Below are 19094 nucleotides of genomic sequence, written 5' to 3'. Positions count from 1 at the left end.
GATGTTATCTATCTAGACGTCCAAAGCCTTTGACAAGGTTCCTCACGGGAGGCTGCTGAGTAAGGTAAGGGCCCATGGTGTTTGAGGTGAGCTACTGGCTTGGATTGAGGATTGACTGTCTGATAAAAGGCAGAGTTGGGATAAAATCTTTTTCGGAAGGGCAACCAGTGACAAGTGGTGTCCCGCAGGGTTCAGTGTTGGGGTCACAGCTGTTCACTTTATATATTAATGATCTGGATGAAGGGACTGGGGGCATTGTAGCAAAGTTTGTCGATGATACGAAGATAGGTGGACAGGCAGTTAGTACTGAGGAGGTGGAGAAACTGCAGAAAGATTTAGACAGTTTAGGTGAGTGGTCCAGGAAATGGCTGACGAAATTCAACGTGAGGAAATGTGAGGTCTTGCACTTTGGAAAAAAGGATACAGGCATGGACTATTTTCTAAATGGTGAGAAAATTCAAAGCAGAAGTGCAAAGGGATCTTGGAGTGTGGTCCAGGATTCTCGAAAGGTTAACTTGCAGGTAGTCTGTGATTAAGAAGGCGAATGTCATGTCGTTTATCTCAAGAGAGTTGGAATATAAAAGCAGTGATATGCTTCTAAGACTTTATAAAGCTCTAGTTAGGCCCCATTTAGAATACTGTGTCCAATTTTGGGCCCCACACCTCAGGAAGGACATAGTGGCACTGGAGTGTGTCCAGCAGAGATTCTCACGGATGATCCCTGGAATGGTAGGTTCAATGTACGATGAACAGCTGAGGATCCTGGGATTGTATTCATTAGAGTTTAGTAGGTTGTGGGGAGATCTAATAGAAACTTACAAGCTAATGTATGGCTTAGAAAAGATGGAAGCTGGGAAGTTGTTTCTGTTAGACGGGGTGACTAGGACCCGTGGGCACAGCCCTCGGATTAGAGTGGGTAAATTTAAAACTGATATTAGGAGACATTTCTTCAGCCAGAGAGTGGTGAGCCTGTGGAATTCATTACCAAGGAGTGCAGTGGAGGCCAGGATGTTAAATGTCTTAAAGGCGGAGATTGATTGCTTTTGAGATCAAGAATTTAAGGGCTGCAGGGAAGAGGAGTTGAAATGCCCATCAGCCATGATTAAATGGCAGAGTGGACTCGATGGGCCGAGTGGCCTTACTTCCACTCCTCCTTTTACAGTCTCATGTTGGGAATGGAATGTAGGTGGGCAAATTCATTGCAATATAGTTAAAAGAACAGCATGTCTAGGTGTGAACTTGCTAGGTCAGCCAGGTAGTGTTAATCGCTAGGTTGACAACTGTTTAGCCACATACTAGTGATGTGAAGAGAACATGGTCAACACAAGGATTGTAGTGTCTCAGTTTACTTTAACCATGAGTGCTTTAACGTTGATCCAATTTTGTCAGATATTTGTAGGCAAAATACCACGGGATCTTTTTGAAGATGAACTTGTCCCTCTGTTTGAGAAAGCTGGCCCAATATGGGATTTGCGTCTGATGATGGATCCTCTGACTGGCTTAAATCGAGGGTATGCTTTTGTGACCTTTTGCTCCAAAGAAGCAGCACAGGAAGCAGTCAAATTGGTAAGGTTCTGTGGTGCAAACACACAGTATATCTATTCGCTTAAGTAGGATTCATAAACTAACTCTTTTATCAATTTTGTCAGTGTGATAACCATGAAATTCGGCCTGGTAAACACATTGGTGTTTGCATTTCTGTGGCAAACAACAGACTTTTCGTTGGATCCATTCCTAAAAGCAAGACAAAGGAGCAGATTATGGAAGAATTTGGTAAAGTTACAGGTAAAATTGCATCACTTCCCTCCTATTATCCCAGTTGATGCATACTGCCTATTTGATAGTCACGTGAATAGAAGCAAACCAACACAATATCACTGCTTTCCAGCATGATCTAGGCAGTTAAATTGCCTGAAACTCTGGGATGAATGGGATAAATTTGACCTCTTCTTCTACTGTTCCAAAGTATAGTTCATTTCCAAAGTATTCAATTTGTATTTCTTACTGAAGAAGCTGAAGTCTGGTTACGCTGTAGCAAAATGCTCTGAGCATTAATGCCTGTGTTTGGGTTAGTTATTGGTATAATCACTATGATATTCTCTTTTTTTTTAAAAAAAAATTTGACTGGTGCAGGTTTGTGCTGGTGTTTTCCTCGTACTTGTTTCATTGCTGTATTCTGTGAAGATGCTAAAGTTATGCAGCAGCTTGATTTGAACTTGTAATCAGTTAGTAATTCTGCCTTAATGCCCTAGTTATGCTGCTGGTCTCTGGATGCTTAGACCTATTGATCACAGCCTAGGTAAGGGTGGTCTTCCCACTCTGGTATAATGTGACTCTTCTTTGAATCATGCTCCTTTGAACTTGAGTTGTAATCCTCTCAATGACTTGTGTTAGCGAGATGTTAGTGTAGCCAAAGAATCATGGCCCAGATTATCAGATCATGATTGGGTATTGCCTGATGTTGTTCCAATGATTGCCATCTGTAGCCCTCTTCTGATTTTAAAAATTTACTGTGGTGCTATTTTATTTATGGATAGATGGTATTGTTAGTGGTCTGTTTGGTTGCCTGTAGTACTAGTTCAGATCAAATTGTAAGCACATTGCATTCAGCCTTGGCTGTTAGAAAAATTTTCTTGCAAGGAAATACAAAATTTCAGCCATCCACTGTCACCTTTTTCATCCACTAGTTAATCTGTAAGCAAATCACTTTTGTAGATTCTGTTGGGAGAGAAGGAATTTTTGTGACTATTTCCCACGTTTCTGGGTAATGTTTTTAATGTTCCATGATCTTTCTTCCATATTTAATACTTCTTTTTACATAGGTGCCCATGCTTTACTGAGAGACATACAAAAGAAGCTACTTGACCAGAAATGAGATAAATGTATAAAAATAAGCCAGTGGAATTTTTTTGATCTGTCCAATCTTGTTAATTTATTTTGACAGAGGGACTCACAGATGTGATACTGTACCACCAACCAGATGACAAGAAGAAGAATAGGGGTTTCTGTTTCTTGGAATTTGAAGATCATAAGTCTGCTGCCCAGGCCAGGCGCAGACTTATGAGTGGAAAAGTGAAGGTCTGGGGCAATGTTGTAACAGTGGAATGGGCAGATCCTATTGAGGATCCTGATCCAGAGGTCATGTCAAAGGTATTTATCCTTGCGACATAATGGGTTAATTATAATATTTATTTAAAATAATCTGTTGGATTTTGTCAAGTGTGGTGGTGACAAGCTTTTGCATTCCCCTGACAATTCATGGACTTCTGCCCATGCCTCTAATAGCATCATTTCAGCATGTTTTCCCTTCCTAACATCAGGTGCTGACCGCATCCTAGTGATCTTGATTTTGACCTAACTCTGGGCTCACTGCATAAATTTGGCTACTTAAAAGATGAGAGACAGACTATTCTGGTTCTCAAAGTACCCACAAGCTACCGGACATATTTTATAGGGTTGTAGATTGCTGTCTTGGTGGATACACCTCCAATAGTTGAGAATCTTAAAGTTGGGGAGATATTTGATCTAACCTCTTTTTCTGTTAGACTAAACCTACTCATTCCCAGTCTTCAATCTTCATGAGAAGGATGCATTAAAGCAACTTGTTTATTTAGTAGGATCTTTAAAGCACCTGCACAGAGGTGCAGAACTGATTTCTGGGGTAATCATAAAGTACATGTTCCTCTCTGATTCCTAAATTGAAGTGTGTATTGCTTTCCCTTCTTTGGTTCAAAATTTAGAACTCCTTAACTAATAGCATTGTGCAGGTAGCATTGCTGTGTTTTATCTATAATGTTGCAAAATGTATAGCCGCTACCATCCACTCCAGGGCAGCTAGGACTGGGTGCTACAGATTTGCCTTGCTGGCCATATTCTGAAGTGAACAATTCAAAATTGCAACTGCAGAGCTGCCAGAATTTGACACTAATTTTGGCTTGCTTCCACAATGAGCCGCAACATTTCCACTAAGCTGTGAATGGTAGCTTAATGTCGTTGTAATGCTGAGAATGATATTTAGAAGTTGATCCCAGTAGTTGGATGTCGTATTTTAAATATATTTTCTCACTGTAGGTGAAGGTGCTATTTGTTCGTAACTTGGCCAGTACAGTAACGGAAGAATTACTAGAAAAAACCTTCAGCCAGTTTGGCAAGTTAGAGCGGGTGAAGAAGCTAAAAGATTATGCATTCATTCACTTTGATGAAAGAGATGGTGCAGTGAAGGTAAAAATTCTGCTGAAATATTCTATTTTCACATTTCAAAATGAGACCACATTGCACGTATAACCAAGTAAATTACAGGCTGAGTCTGCTGTGATCTGTGATGCAAAGTTCTTTTTCACCATCTTTTGACTAAGACGTTGGTGGATAATCCATTTGCTGAGATCACTTAGCTTCTGTTAATATATTAATGGTGTACTGAAGTATGAGTGTTTTTCATAGGGAGCTTTTTGAGGAGTATGCTTTTCGCTAGCTATGAAGATGGACAGGCAATCAATTCATGCAATCTTTCAATGCGGCAATTTAATGATTTTTTTTATTCCCTCAGTACAGAGTAATGGATTATTGAAGTGGCTACTGGTGCCCTTTGCACATTTTTGTAAATATAAACAACTTGGTTAAATCAATCCCATTTAAACCCTGCTTGTAGATTTAAATTTGTAGGATAACTTAAACATCCGAACACCATGTATTTTTGACATTAAAACGTGTTTAGCATCAGCTTTAGTTGGTGGATGTTTCATCTTGTAACAAATTTGGTTTGCCTCTGCTGAAATTCAGTACAACTCATAATGGAACAGTTTTTGCATGTGACATTGAAGCTATTACTCTTGAAGGTAGCCTATACTGGTGACATTTTCTGATTTCTGATTCTAATGTACAAAGACTGTGCTGTAAAACAATCATTATTTATCTGCTTGATTTACTTGACAGGCTATGGATGAAATGAATGGGAAATATTTAGAAGGTGAAAATATTGAAATTGTTCTTGCTAAGCCACCAGACAAGAAGAAAAAGGAACGACAGGCTCAAAGACAGGCTGCTCGGTCTCAACCGTGAGTGCATTTTACTCTTCAGGTGTTTATAGTTTAAATCATACTTGCAATGTGTGTTTCTAAACTGTAATAAGACCCTGAGCACTGGGGGTAAGAAGAAGAGGTGGGAAAGATTACATTCAAAATGGTGCTTTTCTGTGTGCATTGAATCTGGACCAAATCGAGTTTTTTTTTTTGCATGGGTTGGAAGGATGGTGTGTGGAAATCTGAGGTTGATCATAATAGTGTCATCAGATAGGTGGTGTATCAGAACCTTTGCATATTTAATGGTCATTTTCACACTACTTCCTTCTGTATAGTAATGAAGTGTTAACAAGCCTAAATGGTGCAGCAGTACTATCCCTTTCTTTCTCAAACCTGTTGCTTTTCAGCTCCGATCTTTGAAAATGAAAACTGCATGTAGAGGATTGACAGTTTTCTTTTGAGCCCATCATTCTTCGTCCATAGTTAACGTGTATATTTTGTACTAAATGGTGCTTAAAAACAAAGAAAATTACAGCACAAGAACAGGCCCTTCAGCCCTCAGCGTGCATCGACATGTAAAGCCCACTCCTTCCAGGGACTATATCCCTCTATTCCTATCCTGTCATACATTTGTCAAATTTACCTTTTAAATGTTACTATAATATCTGCTTCCACTACCTCCCCTGGGACCAAGCTCCGGGCACCTATCACCCTCTTTCTTTTTAAAAATAAACTTGCCTCTTGCATAACCTTTAAACCTGGCCTCTGGTAACTGTTCCATCGTGCAAAAAAGTTTCTGACTGTCCACTGTATCCGTGCCCTTTATCGTGGAAATCTCTATCAGGTTGCTCGTCAACCTCCATTACAGTGAGAAGAATCCAAGTTTCTCCAACCTCTGCTCATAGCTAATGCCCACCATACCAGGCAACATCCTGGTAAATCTTCTCAGTATCCCTTCTGAAGCCACTACATCTTTCTGGTAGTGTGGGGACCAGAATTGAATGCCATATTCCAATTGTGGCCTAACTAAGCTTTTGTAAAGCTGCAACATTACCTGCCAATTTCTAAACTTAGTGCCCTGCCCAATGAAGGCAAGCATGCCGTATGCCTTGACTACTACCACCTTCCACCTGCGTTGCCATTTTCAGTGACCTGTGTGCCTGTACGCCGAGATCCCTCCTAACCGTACTGTTAAGGGTTCTGCCATTTATTGTATATCTTTGTAAGACTCTACAACTTAATGGACAAGTTGGCAGTACCACCTGCTGCCCTTGATATGCAGCATCATTATTCGTGCAACTGTTGTACAATTTACACTTGCATAAATCTCCAGCTTGTACTTCACCGTCAGTTTACATGACTGAATGAAACAAGCCACAGATAACTCGCTAACATTAATTACAATGATTTCAATGCAAAGCTAAATAATCATCCTAAACCAGTTGTCATTATTCAGCAAGGATGTCAATTTAGCAAAGATACTGAAAATTCGTGCACTGCTTTCCAACAGTTAAAGCCTTCAAAAGACACAAGGAAAAATGTAAGAACGGGGATTTCTGTAAATAGTATTTTCTAGAGCAGGTGAATAAAGATGTCTTAAAACAAATGAACATCTGTTTTGTATGAGAACATTGTTATTGGCGCTGTTCACCAAGGCTTTGAGTACTCTACAGCAAAACTGAGAAACGCTTTGCAACCAAATACTAGGAAAGAATACAACTCAAAATTACAGAACACCAATGTAGAAAGGGGTCATTTGGCTGATGAAGGCAAGCATGCCATATGCCTTGTTAACTACCTTCTCCATCTGCGTTGCCACTTTTGGTGACCTGTGTACCTGTACACCCAGATCCCTGTGCTTATTAGTACTCAAGACTACGTAACTTAAATAAGAAATGTATGAAGTACAGTTGACATTAAGTATTCATTGCTTATAGCAATCGGCTGTTTTAACTGTGCTTCCAATCCAATTGCAGAAAAACAATCTACTGTGCCAGTGCTGCCATTCTCTCCGATTCCAGCACCCAAGTCTGTGAGATTGCCATGAGCCCATTTGGCTGTTATTCATTCAAGTCTGTTAGGCCATTCAGTTAGTTCATCTCGAACAATTTTTTTTTTGCTCTCCATGACCACAGAGTTGAGGGGTGGGAAAATATCAGCTGGTCTATCATGATTACAACTGTTTCAGGTTTCTAATTTCTGAGAGAAAGTAGAAAGGGACAAAACTAGTTTTGTGGTGAATTTGCTTTGTTGCTTCTCAAGGCCTTGGTTTTTTTTAGGTGTGATAGCTGAAACTGAATGAGACGCCCTGGTTTTAATTTTGAAAAGAATTGCTTTACAATGTAAATTCATGGGCTTGAGTACAAACAATCAACTTTTTTTAATTCCCAGGTATGAGGATTATTACTACTATCCTCCTCCTCGCATGCCCCCTCCAACACGAGGCAGAGGACGTGGAGCCAGAGGAGGTTACAGCTATCCTCTAGATTACTATAGTTATGAAGATTATGATTATTATTGCTATGATTACCATGATTATCGTGGAGGATATGAAGATCCATACTATGGCTATGATGATTATCAGACCTCTACTAGAGGAAGAGGTGGCAGAAGTGGAAGAGGTGCCCCTCTAGCCAGGGCTCGTGGAGTTCCCCAACCACGTGGAAGATCTGGATTCACACCGCGTGGTCAAATGGCAGGGAGAGGTGCTCGTGGTGCAAGAGGGGGTGCCCAGGTGCAGCAGAGAGGCCGCGGGGTACGTGGTGTGAGGGGTGGCCGCGGTGGAAATGTAGGAGGCAAACGAAAAGCTGATGGGTACAACCAGCCAGATTCGAAGCGGCGCCAGACCAATAATCAGAACTGGGGCTCCCAACCTATTGCTCAGCAACCGCTCCAAGGTGGTGATTATTCTGGTAACTATGGTTACAAATCTGAGAACAACCAGGAGTTTTATCAGGATACTTATGGGCAACAGTGGAAATAGACCGTTAGGGGTTCAGTAAAATATGACTAATAGGTTATCTGAACTGACTTTGAAATGCAGATTAGCCTTTAATCTGATTGGCTGCCGCTTGCCAATTGGTGACATCTGGCAAGAATTCCTATTGCAGACATGTACATATATTTTTACAAAACAATTCACTGGGACTTTACTGCATATTCTGCAACAATTCCACTTGACAGTGGGAAAGGCTTTATTTTGTGTTTTTTTTTGGAATTTGGCTATTTTGATAAAGGCATTCCATCATGCTGTTAGCAGAGGTTGGACATAATTCTTCATGATTTTGCCAAAATAGTTTACAGAAATCTGGCTCATAACTAAAAATAATCTCATTTGGCTTTTGTGTATGTACATTACTGGTAGTTCTGTTTTGTGGCTTTTAGAGTTAATGCGTAATTTGCAAAAATTAGCTTGTTGCTTTTTTTCTGAAGTTCTTGTATTTGAAATAACTGAAGAAGCTGTACGTTACTAACTTGCATTGCCAGGAGTAGGCAAGTTAACTTAAATAAATTTGTTTGTTGACTGATAATTCAAAATTACTACCAATTATTTCGTTTGGCTATTCCAGAAGTGACACTTTGTCAAGTTCATTCTTGTATTCTCTATCTACTGTCAATGTCTATTTCAATAAAACTTCAACATTCTACTAAACCACATGAATTTTAACTAAATTCCATTTGTTGCATAAATTTTCCTTTTGACAAAGTCATCCCAATTTTCCAGAGAATTCATAATGGAAAATCTTGGTCAAAGTGGTTCAATTACAGAATGAAAGACTAGGGGAGTGTGTTGATTTCTGCATGATTTAGTTAATTGCATGGATTGTTTATATTTGAGTGATAAGTAGAATTGAGACATGAGTTGCTCTAAAGAAAAATCCTACAGTGATCTCCACCACCACCACCAAAACCAAAACCAAAACCAAAGTCTTTATTCTGCAGTGCTTCCAATTTCTTTGCTGTGTAGTTCAGGTTGATCTAACAGTGATGTGTAAAATTGATTGAACATTAGTTACTTCTGGCTCACTTGCTGCATTGCCATTTTGGGTCCTTTTAACCTGAATCCCATATGCACTGCTATCTGTGCCATGAACGTATTCTGGGAATGAAACCACATAAATCCTTTAAGAATTTAATAAGGATCTTTTTTATAAATTGAATTTAACAGATGCTAATGTTTCTTCATAAGGATATATTTATGAAGAAATAACTCAAATGCATTTCTAAATCTTCAATCATAAATTAACAGCTTAATTTTCAGCACTAAATGATGTCTGTTGTTTGCTTAATCCCTAAAATGCTTATTTGCATAATGAAATGAAGTTTGTTTCAACTGAGTTGCTCAAACATGTCACTTGATTCTAAATCCTTATGAAAACAGGAGTGTACCATTTCTTAGCTCAATTCTAAATGAACTTCAGTGCTAATTTTGCACAGTGCATTCAACCTGTTTGAATAAAATTATGCTTCAAATTGTTCTTTAAATGATCAATTATATTGAATACATTAAATGTTATGGATTTTTATGTGCATTGCTGTAAGTGAATTCAGTTAAAAGATTTGTATTTTTAATAAATTGGGATCTAATTAAGTTAAATGATACACTCCTTGGTTTTAAATTGCAGTCAAATGTAATTGCTTGATTTAATATTAATTTTTGATCTTGATGCAGGAGAATTGAATTTTTGCATTAATGGAAGCCATGTGCTATTAAAAAGTGTCATGTGTCAATCTTTTTTCTTTCTAAAATGGGTTTAGTTTTGGATCCTAATTTAATGGCTTCCTTTTGTTGCCTGGCTAGCAGGAAAACGAGGTCGAGGCCGGTCCTGACCTGTTTTGATGACGACTGACTTACTATATGGAGGTTACACTGGAAGCTGCTAATGGAGATGATGGTAAGATTCCAGACCATGATGCCAAGTGGAGAGTGGGAACAGCCAAGGAAATGAAGAGCTTCAAATTTAAACATACATGGACTATAATTTTTAAATTTTGTATTGCAAATGTAACTTTTTGTAATGTACAAAGGTAGTGGTGGGTGATGACATTAGAAGTTTGACAAACAATTTCACTGTTCATAGGATTCATGATGCCAGACTGCTCAGAAGATTTAAAACTCTGCACAATCGCGTTCAGGCTCAACTGATTGTAGTACTATATTGTTATTGCTCATCACTACCTCAAATTCTGTATGTCCTTATTCTGAAGAAGTGAACTACTTGCAGATGGAAGTGTAATCGCCAAAGTATCAGGTAGTCGAGCATTCCAGAAAAATGGTTCTTTTCTGAACCCATCTTTTTTAAAAAAGGGTTGGTTGACTACCTCAGTAGCCGAGGATTAAACTACCCTGTGTATTGTAAATAGAGAACTGTAAGACAAAAACAAGGCTTGTTTGCCACATTTGTCCACAAAAGAAAAGATACTTTTTTTTGTATCTTACTTCTAGACTGGATTTTCTTTTAATTTTGGCTAACGTGGGTTGTATGAAGTTAGTTTGACCCATCATTATTACAAATGACCAGAAACAAGTCTTGCTTTTGTCTCTATTAAACTGAAATTGCTGTCTTGCCTTTTCAGATATTATTGTTAGCCTTAGGTTGTATGATAGTTGAAAGGAGATGTTACTTTTATAAGTAACAAGATGTTGAGAATTGAAAATTCAATTTGACTGCAAACCATAAATTCTGAAATAAAGTACAATATCCCTTTTGATGATTTTGTGTAGGTTAGTCCTAATTGCGCATATCTTTGTGTTCTAACGAATTTAATATAAATTGCATTCTTCAATCCAGTTTATTTCAATTTGATGCAAAACTGAACTAAGCACTAATTGAACTATTGTTTATAAGGTGTCCTTTAAAGTGGCAATTTGTTGCTTTGTTAATGTCTCATCTGTCTGCATTTTCCCCTAGAAATATTTCAATTTCTAAAGTTGTATAATGCCATGCCTCATTAGTATTTACACCAAATAGATCAAATTTTGATGTTTATCTTCAATAACTAGGTGCAAAACTACAATTAATGTTGATAACTGAGAATTTTTACTAGTGACAGTGTTTAGGTTAAATTGGGGTGTTTGCTTTCAGCATATTTCAAGAGCTTAAACAATTTAAGGTTATTGCAGTATCATACTATAGAACGCATTTAGTTTCCTTGAACCTGAAGCAAGCTACTGGGGTATGTTTTTAGTAAGTGTTCATAATTTGTAGCACTACATTTGTCGACTTGGCCTATTTTGCTTTTAATTTATGCTTGTAAAAGATTGTACCATAAAAGCTGTTTTAAATTGGATAGCTGGGTTAACACTATGCAAGTGTTAATTTGGGTGAGTGTGAGAGAATGAATTTGGTTTTGAATATATAAGGAATACTTTAGTGTTATAGTGCCACAATTTTAATTCCAGATTGAATACTTGACATTGTAACTTAAAGTAATAGTGACGTACTACCCAAAAATGAGTTTATCTCGCAAGTAGCTGAACCACACAGTTCCAGCTTAATCTGTGTATTCTATTCTGGGTGAGTTGATTTTTAGTTGGAGGTACAGTTGTCTTTGCTATGCCCTTAAATTAATGATAGAATACAAGTCAAACACTCTCCTTGCCGTTGCAGCTTTTTGTTGGGAAGTGCACAAATTTCCCATGGTTTAAAAAGCATGTTAGCATTTATCACACAGGCTCCATGTGTGAATACTTATTGTGCAATTAAATGAAAATTTTAGACTTGCAAACCAAGGTTATAGATGTAGAAGATGAGGAAAAAAGATTGGTGTAGATTTTTAAAATAGCCCTACCACAAAAATCAGATTTTTGTGAAAGGCTGTATTTGATATTGGTTCTACTATGCCTGTAACGATCAGTCTGCAGTGTCACTTGTTCTGTTCCATTTTGTCCAGAGCAGTGCTTGTCAGTGTACCAATTTGTTTCAAAATGTAATGCTTGTACCCCTTAAATTATGCTGTTGCTATAAATCATGTTATGCTGTTGATATTTAACAGACATTGAGTTTAATGTCTTTGCTTTGGTAGTGCAGCTCTGTGGGATGCAAGGATGTATCAGTAACAGCATAATCACATGAGCATGGTTTCCTACCTTAAATATTTGCCCATGTTCTCTGGAAGTGTGGATCAGGCCTGGGAAAAATATAAACCAAGGAAATTAGGTAAAAATCTAGGTCAAAAAATGAGGAATAGAAGACTAAGATATGCGAAAGTTTTAATTTAAGTCTCATTAAAAAGGGATATTGTAGTTTTTAAATATCTACCATACTTTGCAAGTAGACAAAAGATTAAAATCTAAATGCAACAAAATGTAGGTGGGGGGGGGGGTGCAGTTGGGAAGAAAGTTGCTGGTTTTCTGTATAGTGTGATTTCAATTTAAAACTCTGATCAATCATTGCTTTCATCCACCCATGGAAACTGGAGGTGTTACTTGTCCTTTTTAAGGAACTTACTGCTAAATACAGCAAGATTTCATTGGCATTGACCATCATTGTTCATTCCTGCAGATAAACATTGTTTTATACTGTAAGCTGGAGGTGAGTGTAACTTATTTTTGTAATAAAGATTTTGATTTTTAACTCCTGTCTTTCCAATGTAAGTTTTCTCTGGCAGATGCAGTCTGTGTTCAAAAGGTGCAATGTCTGAAAATCACTACCTTTGGCTTTTAAGGGTTTGGCAAAACAGGTTGACAATGAAGTAGCTAAAAGGCAATATAGAATTGTTGACTCCCTCGTTATGCTTAAAACTTTGCTTGCATTTTAAACTTTTCTATAATTGTACTTTAATTAGTTCTCTTAACCTTTAGATTGTCACTCAAGTGATCATTGTTTTTTGTGATCCTTGACATTTTGTTAGATTGTGCAGCTATGGTATTATGGTTGTTTTCACCAGATATGTCTATTTATTGGAATTCCGGTCTGGCAGTATCTGGAGAGAAGACATTTTGTTTTAAGTCCAGTGACCTTCAGAATTACTGGATGTTAACTTTCTCCCTGCAGATGCTGGACCTGCTGAGTTTCTCTATCAACATCTATTTTACTCTTTGACTTGATTTAAAGTTGCTGTGGTGATCTTAGCCATCCCAGATCACGAGACAGGAGTGCTAAGATTGAACTTGGATCTTTTCTGGTCTTCACACTGTAAGAACTGGGTTTCTGGAATTTTCCTTTTTCAATGGGAGACCAAACAATAAGCATTACATTTTGTGTACTTGTTCAGGAGCTGATTCTTTTCTCATCATCTTTCTTAACCCCTCTCATACCCCACTCACCAATGAAATCACTACAACCATGGCTCTAAAATAAGCAAATCCTGCTCCAGACAATATATTGTGGGAAATTAAACATTAATTTTATGAATTGTTCACAAAGCCATCTTAATGAATGTTGGCTCACATTGAGTGACTATATATGTTTCATTGAATGTTCTGTTTAATTATATTGCTGGTCTTTTGCAGTTTATTTTTTTTTTCTACAAGGACTGGATACTCAACTAGAACTTGCTAATATTACAAACCCACCGACTCCCACAACCACCTGGACTATACATCCTCACAACCCACTTCCTGTAAAGACTTCATCCAATTCTCTCAGTTCCTCTGTTGCACATGTTCAGATGAGGCCAACTTCTACAAGGGAGCCTCAGAAATGTCCGCATTCTTCCTCAACCGAGGATTCCCCAGCTCCATTGTCAAGAGTCCTCAATCGGGTCCAACCCATCTCCCCCACTTCTGCCCTCACCTCTTTTCCCTCCCGCAACAGTGACAGGATTCCCCCTTATCCTCACTTACCATCTCACTAGCATCCACATCCAGAAAATCATCAGATGCTATTTCTGCCACCTCCAGCAAGATGCCACCACCAGACACAGACTCCCCTCCCCTCCCTTGTCTGGCTTTTGCAGGGACTGTTTCCTCCAGGATGCCCTGGACCATACTTTGTTCACCCCCAACACCTCCCCTCAGCCCTATGGCACCTTTCCCTGTAACTGGCGAAGGTGCAACACCTGTGCATTTACCTCCTCCCTCCCTAGTATCCAAGGGCTCAAACATACCTTCCAGGTGATTTCCCTTCCAAGAATCTAATCTAATCTGCATTTGCTGCTCACAATGTGGTCTCCTCTACATTGGGAAAACAAATCGTAGACATGGCAACTGCTTCACAGAACATCTACGTGCTGCTTGCAAAAAAAGACCCTGAACTATCTGTTGCTTGCCACTTAAATGCACCACCTTGCTCCCTAGCCAACATCTGTCTCCGGCTTGCTGCAGTGTTCCAGTGACGCCCAGCACAAGCTGGAGGAACAACACCTCATATTTTTTGCTTGGGGATCCTCCAGCCCGCCGGACTCCATATTGTGTTCAATAATGCTAGGGTCTAAACTTTCCCATATCCCAGCACCCGCCCCACCCCCACCCCACACCAGGTCTTGTTACTACATAGCCTGCCACTACACATCCCCTGTTAGTCACTAACCATCCCCATTAACAACTGTTCACCCTCCCAGCCTGATCATTATCCACTCCTTTGTCCAATAGTCTTTCTCTCTCTTTGGGCTCTATATTATTGTTTACTCCCTACCCCACTCACCTCTGTATTTTCTGCATTTAAACTGACCTTTTCCCAGCTACCACCAGTTCTGAGGAAGGGTCACCAGACCTGAAACGTTAACTCTATTTTCTCCTTCACAGATGCTGAGCTTTTCCAGCAACTTTTTGTTTTTTTTAGAACTTGCTAATACGTTTGTCTTTCGTGCCTGAGCTATGAAGAGGAATAAACTCCATCCTGATGTTATTCAGTGCCTGCAGTCATAAGTGGACTGGAACCAATAGGACTGCTTTTAAGTGATTAATGGGTGGGTTTGGAGTAGATATGGAACAAACTCTCCTATTTTTCCTACCACTCAAATGGACATAAGGTTCCTTAAAGCTTTAAGTTTGCAGGTTTTTACGAAGTCCAAAGCAATGCGTTCACTACTTAACTAAGTTTTCTAAAGCTATAACACATACTTGATTACTTAAATGGTCCCAACAGTCAAATTTTATTCTTATTCTCCCTGAAGGTGTTTGTGTGCTACTAGCCTGAAAATTCTCTCTGAAGGCACAAAGAAGAATGAAAAATGCAAGTGCGATTCAGCCTGTGATTGCAGCACATGTTCTCACTTTCTATGGGGTGAATTTTCTAGTTTTAAGGGTGGATTTGCCACAGCTATATTATGATCAATGTTCCAAATGCAAATGATTTGTCATAAACCATCCCTCAATTGGTAATAAATGCCAGACATTCACACTGGTGATAAAACTGTTCTTTTGTACACTTCTTTGCAGATACCAAATCTGGGATGACAATTATGTTTGGGTCCCTGTAAATATTCAGATCATACACCTGATGGCGATGTAGACTGTGTAGCTGAAAACCTGGTTTGCATGGGAATTTAGTGTGGGGTTTGGTGAACTGAAGATCTTTCCTACTTTTCTGGTCTTTCAGCTGTTTGCTAAGTGGTCAGTGAATGTTTTTGTAAAACTGGAATCATTTATTAAGAATTGTGAAATTTTCAAAGCAGTAGTGTTTATTGGCAGTAAGATTTATTGGTTGGTGAGTATTTTCTATCAACTAATTTCAGTGAAGGCAAATGAACACTAATTGAAATAAAAAAGCACTGGTATAATGATAACTTGACTAAAATAGCTAAACCATATAAAGATGACTGGGCAGATGTGTGGCTGCATGTAAAATGAGGGTCTCAGACTCTTGATATGCTTGGATTGCACACTTCTGTTGTAAGTGTCTATTTGCTGGGATATCTTGAATGTAATCATTTCAGCTGGAGGCTGAACTAAAGTGACTGCAACCCATTGAAATTGAGTATCTTACCTCTGCATCAGGAAGCGGTCACGCTTAGAAATGAACTCCTGTAGTCTAATCATCGTCAGGAAGGTGTAAGTGAATGTGAGGCAGGTAAAGGAGTTGAGATGCAAGTGGCAAAGCCTTTGGAATTGTCTTGGTTTCAAGATTATCGTAGAATCACTACACTGAGAACAGTCCATTAAGCCTGTCAACTCCACACCAATCCTCTGAAGAGCATCTCACCAGACCTACCCCCCACCTTTTCCCACTGGAGACACTGGGCAATTTAGCATGGCCAATCCATTTAAACTGTACATCTTTGGACTGTGGAAGGAAACTGAAGCGCACACAGTTGCCTGACACTGAAATCAAACCTGGGTCCCTAGTGCTGTGAGACAGCAGGGCTAACCAGTGCTGTTTTACTGCAGCATTGTGGATGAAAATGTGGCTGTACTGAGGATGAGCGTATTGACTCTTAGTACAAGTACAGGAAGCCACTCTAGTATGGGGAAGAAAGAGTTGATAGGAATGTAATGGACTATATACTCAAGGCACGTGGAACAGTAATATGTAACTTGATTGGGAGATTTGTCTCAATGCCAGGAAATAGGATATTTGCTGTGAGCTAAAATGGAAATTTCAGTTGGAGAGGAAAGGATAGATTTGTTACTCCACTTGTAGTGGTTTGGAAAGAGGTTCTGCTTAAGGATATTAACATAAGGAGCTAAACTAAAAGGCAGAACCTTCTAAATATAGTATGTTCTGGATTATTACCTGAGCCGTGAGCAAAGTCGAGTATGGTCAATAAGATATGAAGTTTAAAAAGTGGCTTAAGGAATGCTGTGGGAAATGGGTTTTGATACATAGGATGCTGCCAATACTAGGCAAATTGTGAGCTATACTTTTGGGGTGGTCTTCACATGATCTGTGCAGTAACCAGTATTTTGAGTTGTATAACTCGGTAAATAGTGGGGCTGAGGGAAGGTGTGATTAATGTTGAGAGAGCAAGGCAGAATTAAGAGAAATGGTAATCATTAGGTTTGTCTGAGGCTCTTGATCTTTCAGGCCCTAAATTTTGAGAGAGTGGAAGATGCCTGTGTTCATGGCCAATATTCACTGAATACTATATGGTCTTGGCAGAGCAAAGTTTCCATAGTCCTGCTTACCTGTAAGTTGATCTTGTAGCCAAGGGGATGCTCCATATCAGAGCAGCAAAGATACAGCAGGCTAAATGTTTCTCAAATGGCCAGATTCTTCCCCCTGTTTGGATGCCAATTTTTAAATTCCTGATGTCATGTTTCAAGCTCTGGACAAGGATCTGCCCTCCCCAATGTTTTAGCTGGACAAGTCGGCCCCTCTCTGTGCTGATTCCTCATGCTGATATTTTAAATTGACCTGTGCCTCTGAAGCAGGTGGGACTTGAACCTGGATTTCTCATCTTACATATAGGGACGCTACTTCATCATAAGTGCCCCTATGTTTCTTGCTCTGCTGTTCCCCTGTCCCCTGCTGCTTTTAGTGGCTGGCACTGATTCTGGCCACATTGTTTCTCACTTTGAATTATACAACTGAGACCCATTTCGTTTGTAGTTTGCTGTCAGAGTAAGTACAAGCAAAATTCACCAGACTGATTCCTGGAATGGTGGCACTGTATTATGAAGATGAGCTTTTGAAGTGATGATATTGAAATATAAAAAACAATTTAGAAATCAACAGTAGGTATAGGAAAGATGTTTCTGAACACGTCATATTGGACTTGAAACTGTTTGTCTCCAGATGTTGCCAGACCTGACTCTCTCCAGAATTTTTTGATTTTGAGCATCCACAGTATTCTGCGCTTAAGATGGGCCCCTTGGCTGGGAGGATCTAGAACCAGGAAACTTCCTTTCTGAATTCGAGAGACGGGTTCTTTTTTTCCAGAGAATGATGAATCTTTAGATTTGCTTGCTCCTGAGTGCTTTGGAGGCTCAAATGTTCTAATATCTAGATACTGATCAACCTCCATTCAATACATAAATTGAAATCTAGGGATTTTGCTGGAAAATTTGGGTCTGCAGAGGGCTGCTGGAACATTTGGAGGCAGGTCAAATTGAGGCATTCAAGGATATTGGGTTTTTATTTAACCACGTGTAAGGCTGAAAACTGCAGATTCCATAAATCAGGAAAAAATGGAAGTTGCTGGTAAAGCTTTTAAGGTCTGGCAGCATCTCTGAAGAAAAAGATCAGTTAACACTTCAAGTCCAGTGAATTTTTTCCTTAACTGATTTTTCTGTTTCCTCACAGATGCTGCCAGACCTGCTGAGTTTTTCTTGCAACTTCTGTTTTTGTTTGCAAGGATGAAAGGCGAATAACAAAAGTCATGATGGGGGAGGTGATGGCTTTTGTGGTATTAGCTGGATTAATAGTCCCATGACACTATTCTGGCGTTCAAGGTTTAAATCCTGCCACAGCGGATGTTGGACTTTGAATTCAATTCTTTTTTTAAAAAAATCTGGCAACAGGAAGCTGTTATTTTTGCAACCAAAGCAGATGTTCTGCAAAGTGGTCATCTAGTCTGCATTTCATCTCCCTAGTGTAGAAGAGATGAGCAAATACAGTACACAAGTTTCAATAAAGTGCAGGGAAATCGCTTTCATCTAGAAAGTGTGCCTGGGGCCTTGGTAGTGAGGATTGGGGGGGTGGTGGGGGAGATGAGTGGGCAGGAATGGGTAAAAGCCAGAAGTATCTTTTTTAGTCACTGAAATACCAGTACTAATTTAGTATTTACTAAAATTCTTGAGTGTTGTGTACTGCTGAGTTGTCAGAAATTATTCAGATTTGTAATCTTGTTTCCTTTGCATGAAAGGTTGAATCATTTGGTAATGGTTTTTTAAAAAATGATTTTTATGTAACATTCAGCAATAGTATTCTAACATGTAGATCCAGTATATATTATGCCATCAATTATTCTCCAATCAATAGAAGCTGTAATTGACTGTGCTGGACCCAATAAAAGTTCCCATAGTCCCAGAGGACCCAAATGCTGTGCTCAGTCGAGATTGGTGCATTTACCCTGAGGGTCAACACACTTGAAGTGAGGAGTGAAGTTGAAAAGTTGGGAACTTCATGGTGACCTCAAGTATTGCAGGAATTTAACCTGTGCTGTTGACATCACTTTGTATCACAAACCAGCTGTCCAGTTAACTGAATGAACATAATTTGGTTCATTTAGATGCTATACAACCCCATCATC

At 39.1% G+C, this 19094-nt stretch overlaps 1 protein-coding gene across 11 annotated transcripts in view; it reads left to right on the top strand.

Annotated features, from left to right (window-relative positions):
• LOC125454769 (heterogeneous nuclear ribonucleoprotein Q) overlaps window positions 1-12595 on the top strand; it is a 29319-nt gene extending 16724 nt beyond the window's left edge. For 5 of the 11 annotated variants that reach the window (XM_048535952.2, XM_048535949.1, XM_048535951.2 and 2 more), the window contains exons 6-11: window positions 1390-1566; window positions 1650-1785; window positions 2945-3150; window positions 4072-4221; window positions 4933-5054; window positions 7410-8670. In XM_048535952.2, coding sequence (XP_048391909.1) covers window positions 1390-1566; window positions 1650-1785; window positions 2945-3150; window positions 4072-4221; window positions 4933-5054; window positions 7410-8001 — 1383 coding nt within the window. In that variant the 3' untranslated portion in view covers window positions 8002-8670. Of the gene's footprint in view, window positions 1-1389; window positions 1567-1649; window positions 1786-2944; window positions 3151-4071; window positions 4222-4932; window positions 5055-7409; window positions 8671-9819 lie in introns of those variants that run through there. The other 6 variants (XM_059648459.1, XM_059648458.1, XM_059648457.1 and 3 more) reach the window with 6 other exon arrangements.
• The last annotated feature ends 6499 nt before the right edge of the window (window positions 12596-19094 follow it).

This window comes from Stegostoma tigrinum, chromosome 9, assembly GCF_030684315.1.
Source record: "Stegostoma tigrinum isolate sSteTig4 chromosome 9, sSteTig4.hap1, whole genome shotgun sequence".
NCBI classification, from domain to species: Eukaryota; Metazoa; Chordata; class Chondrichthyes; order Orectolobiformes; family Stegostomatidae; genus Stegostoma; species Stegostoma tigrinum.
This window is presented reverse-complemented; position numbering and strand designations above follow the sequence as displayed.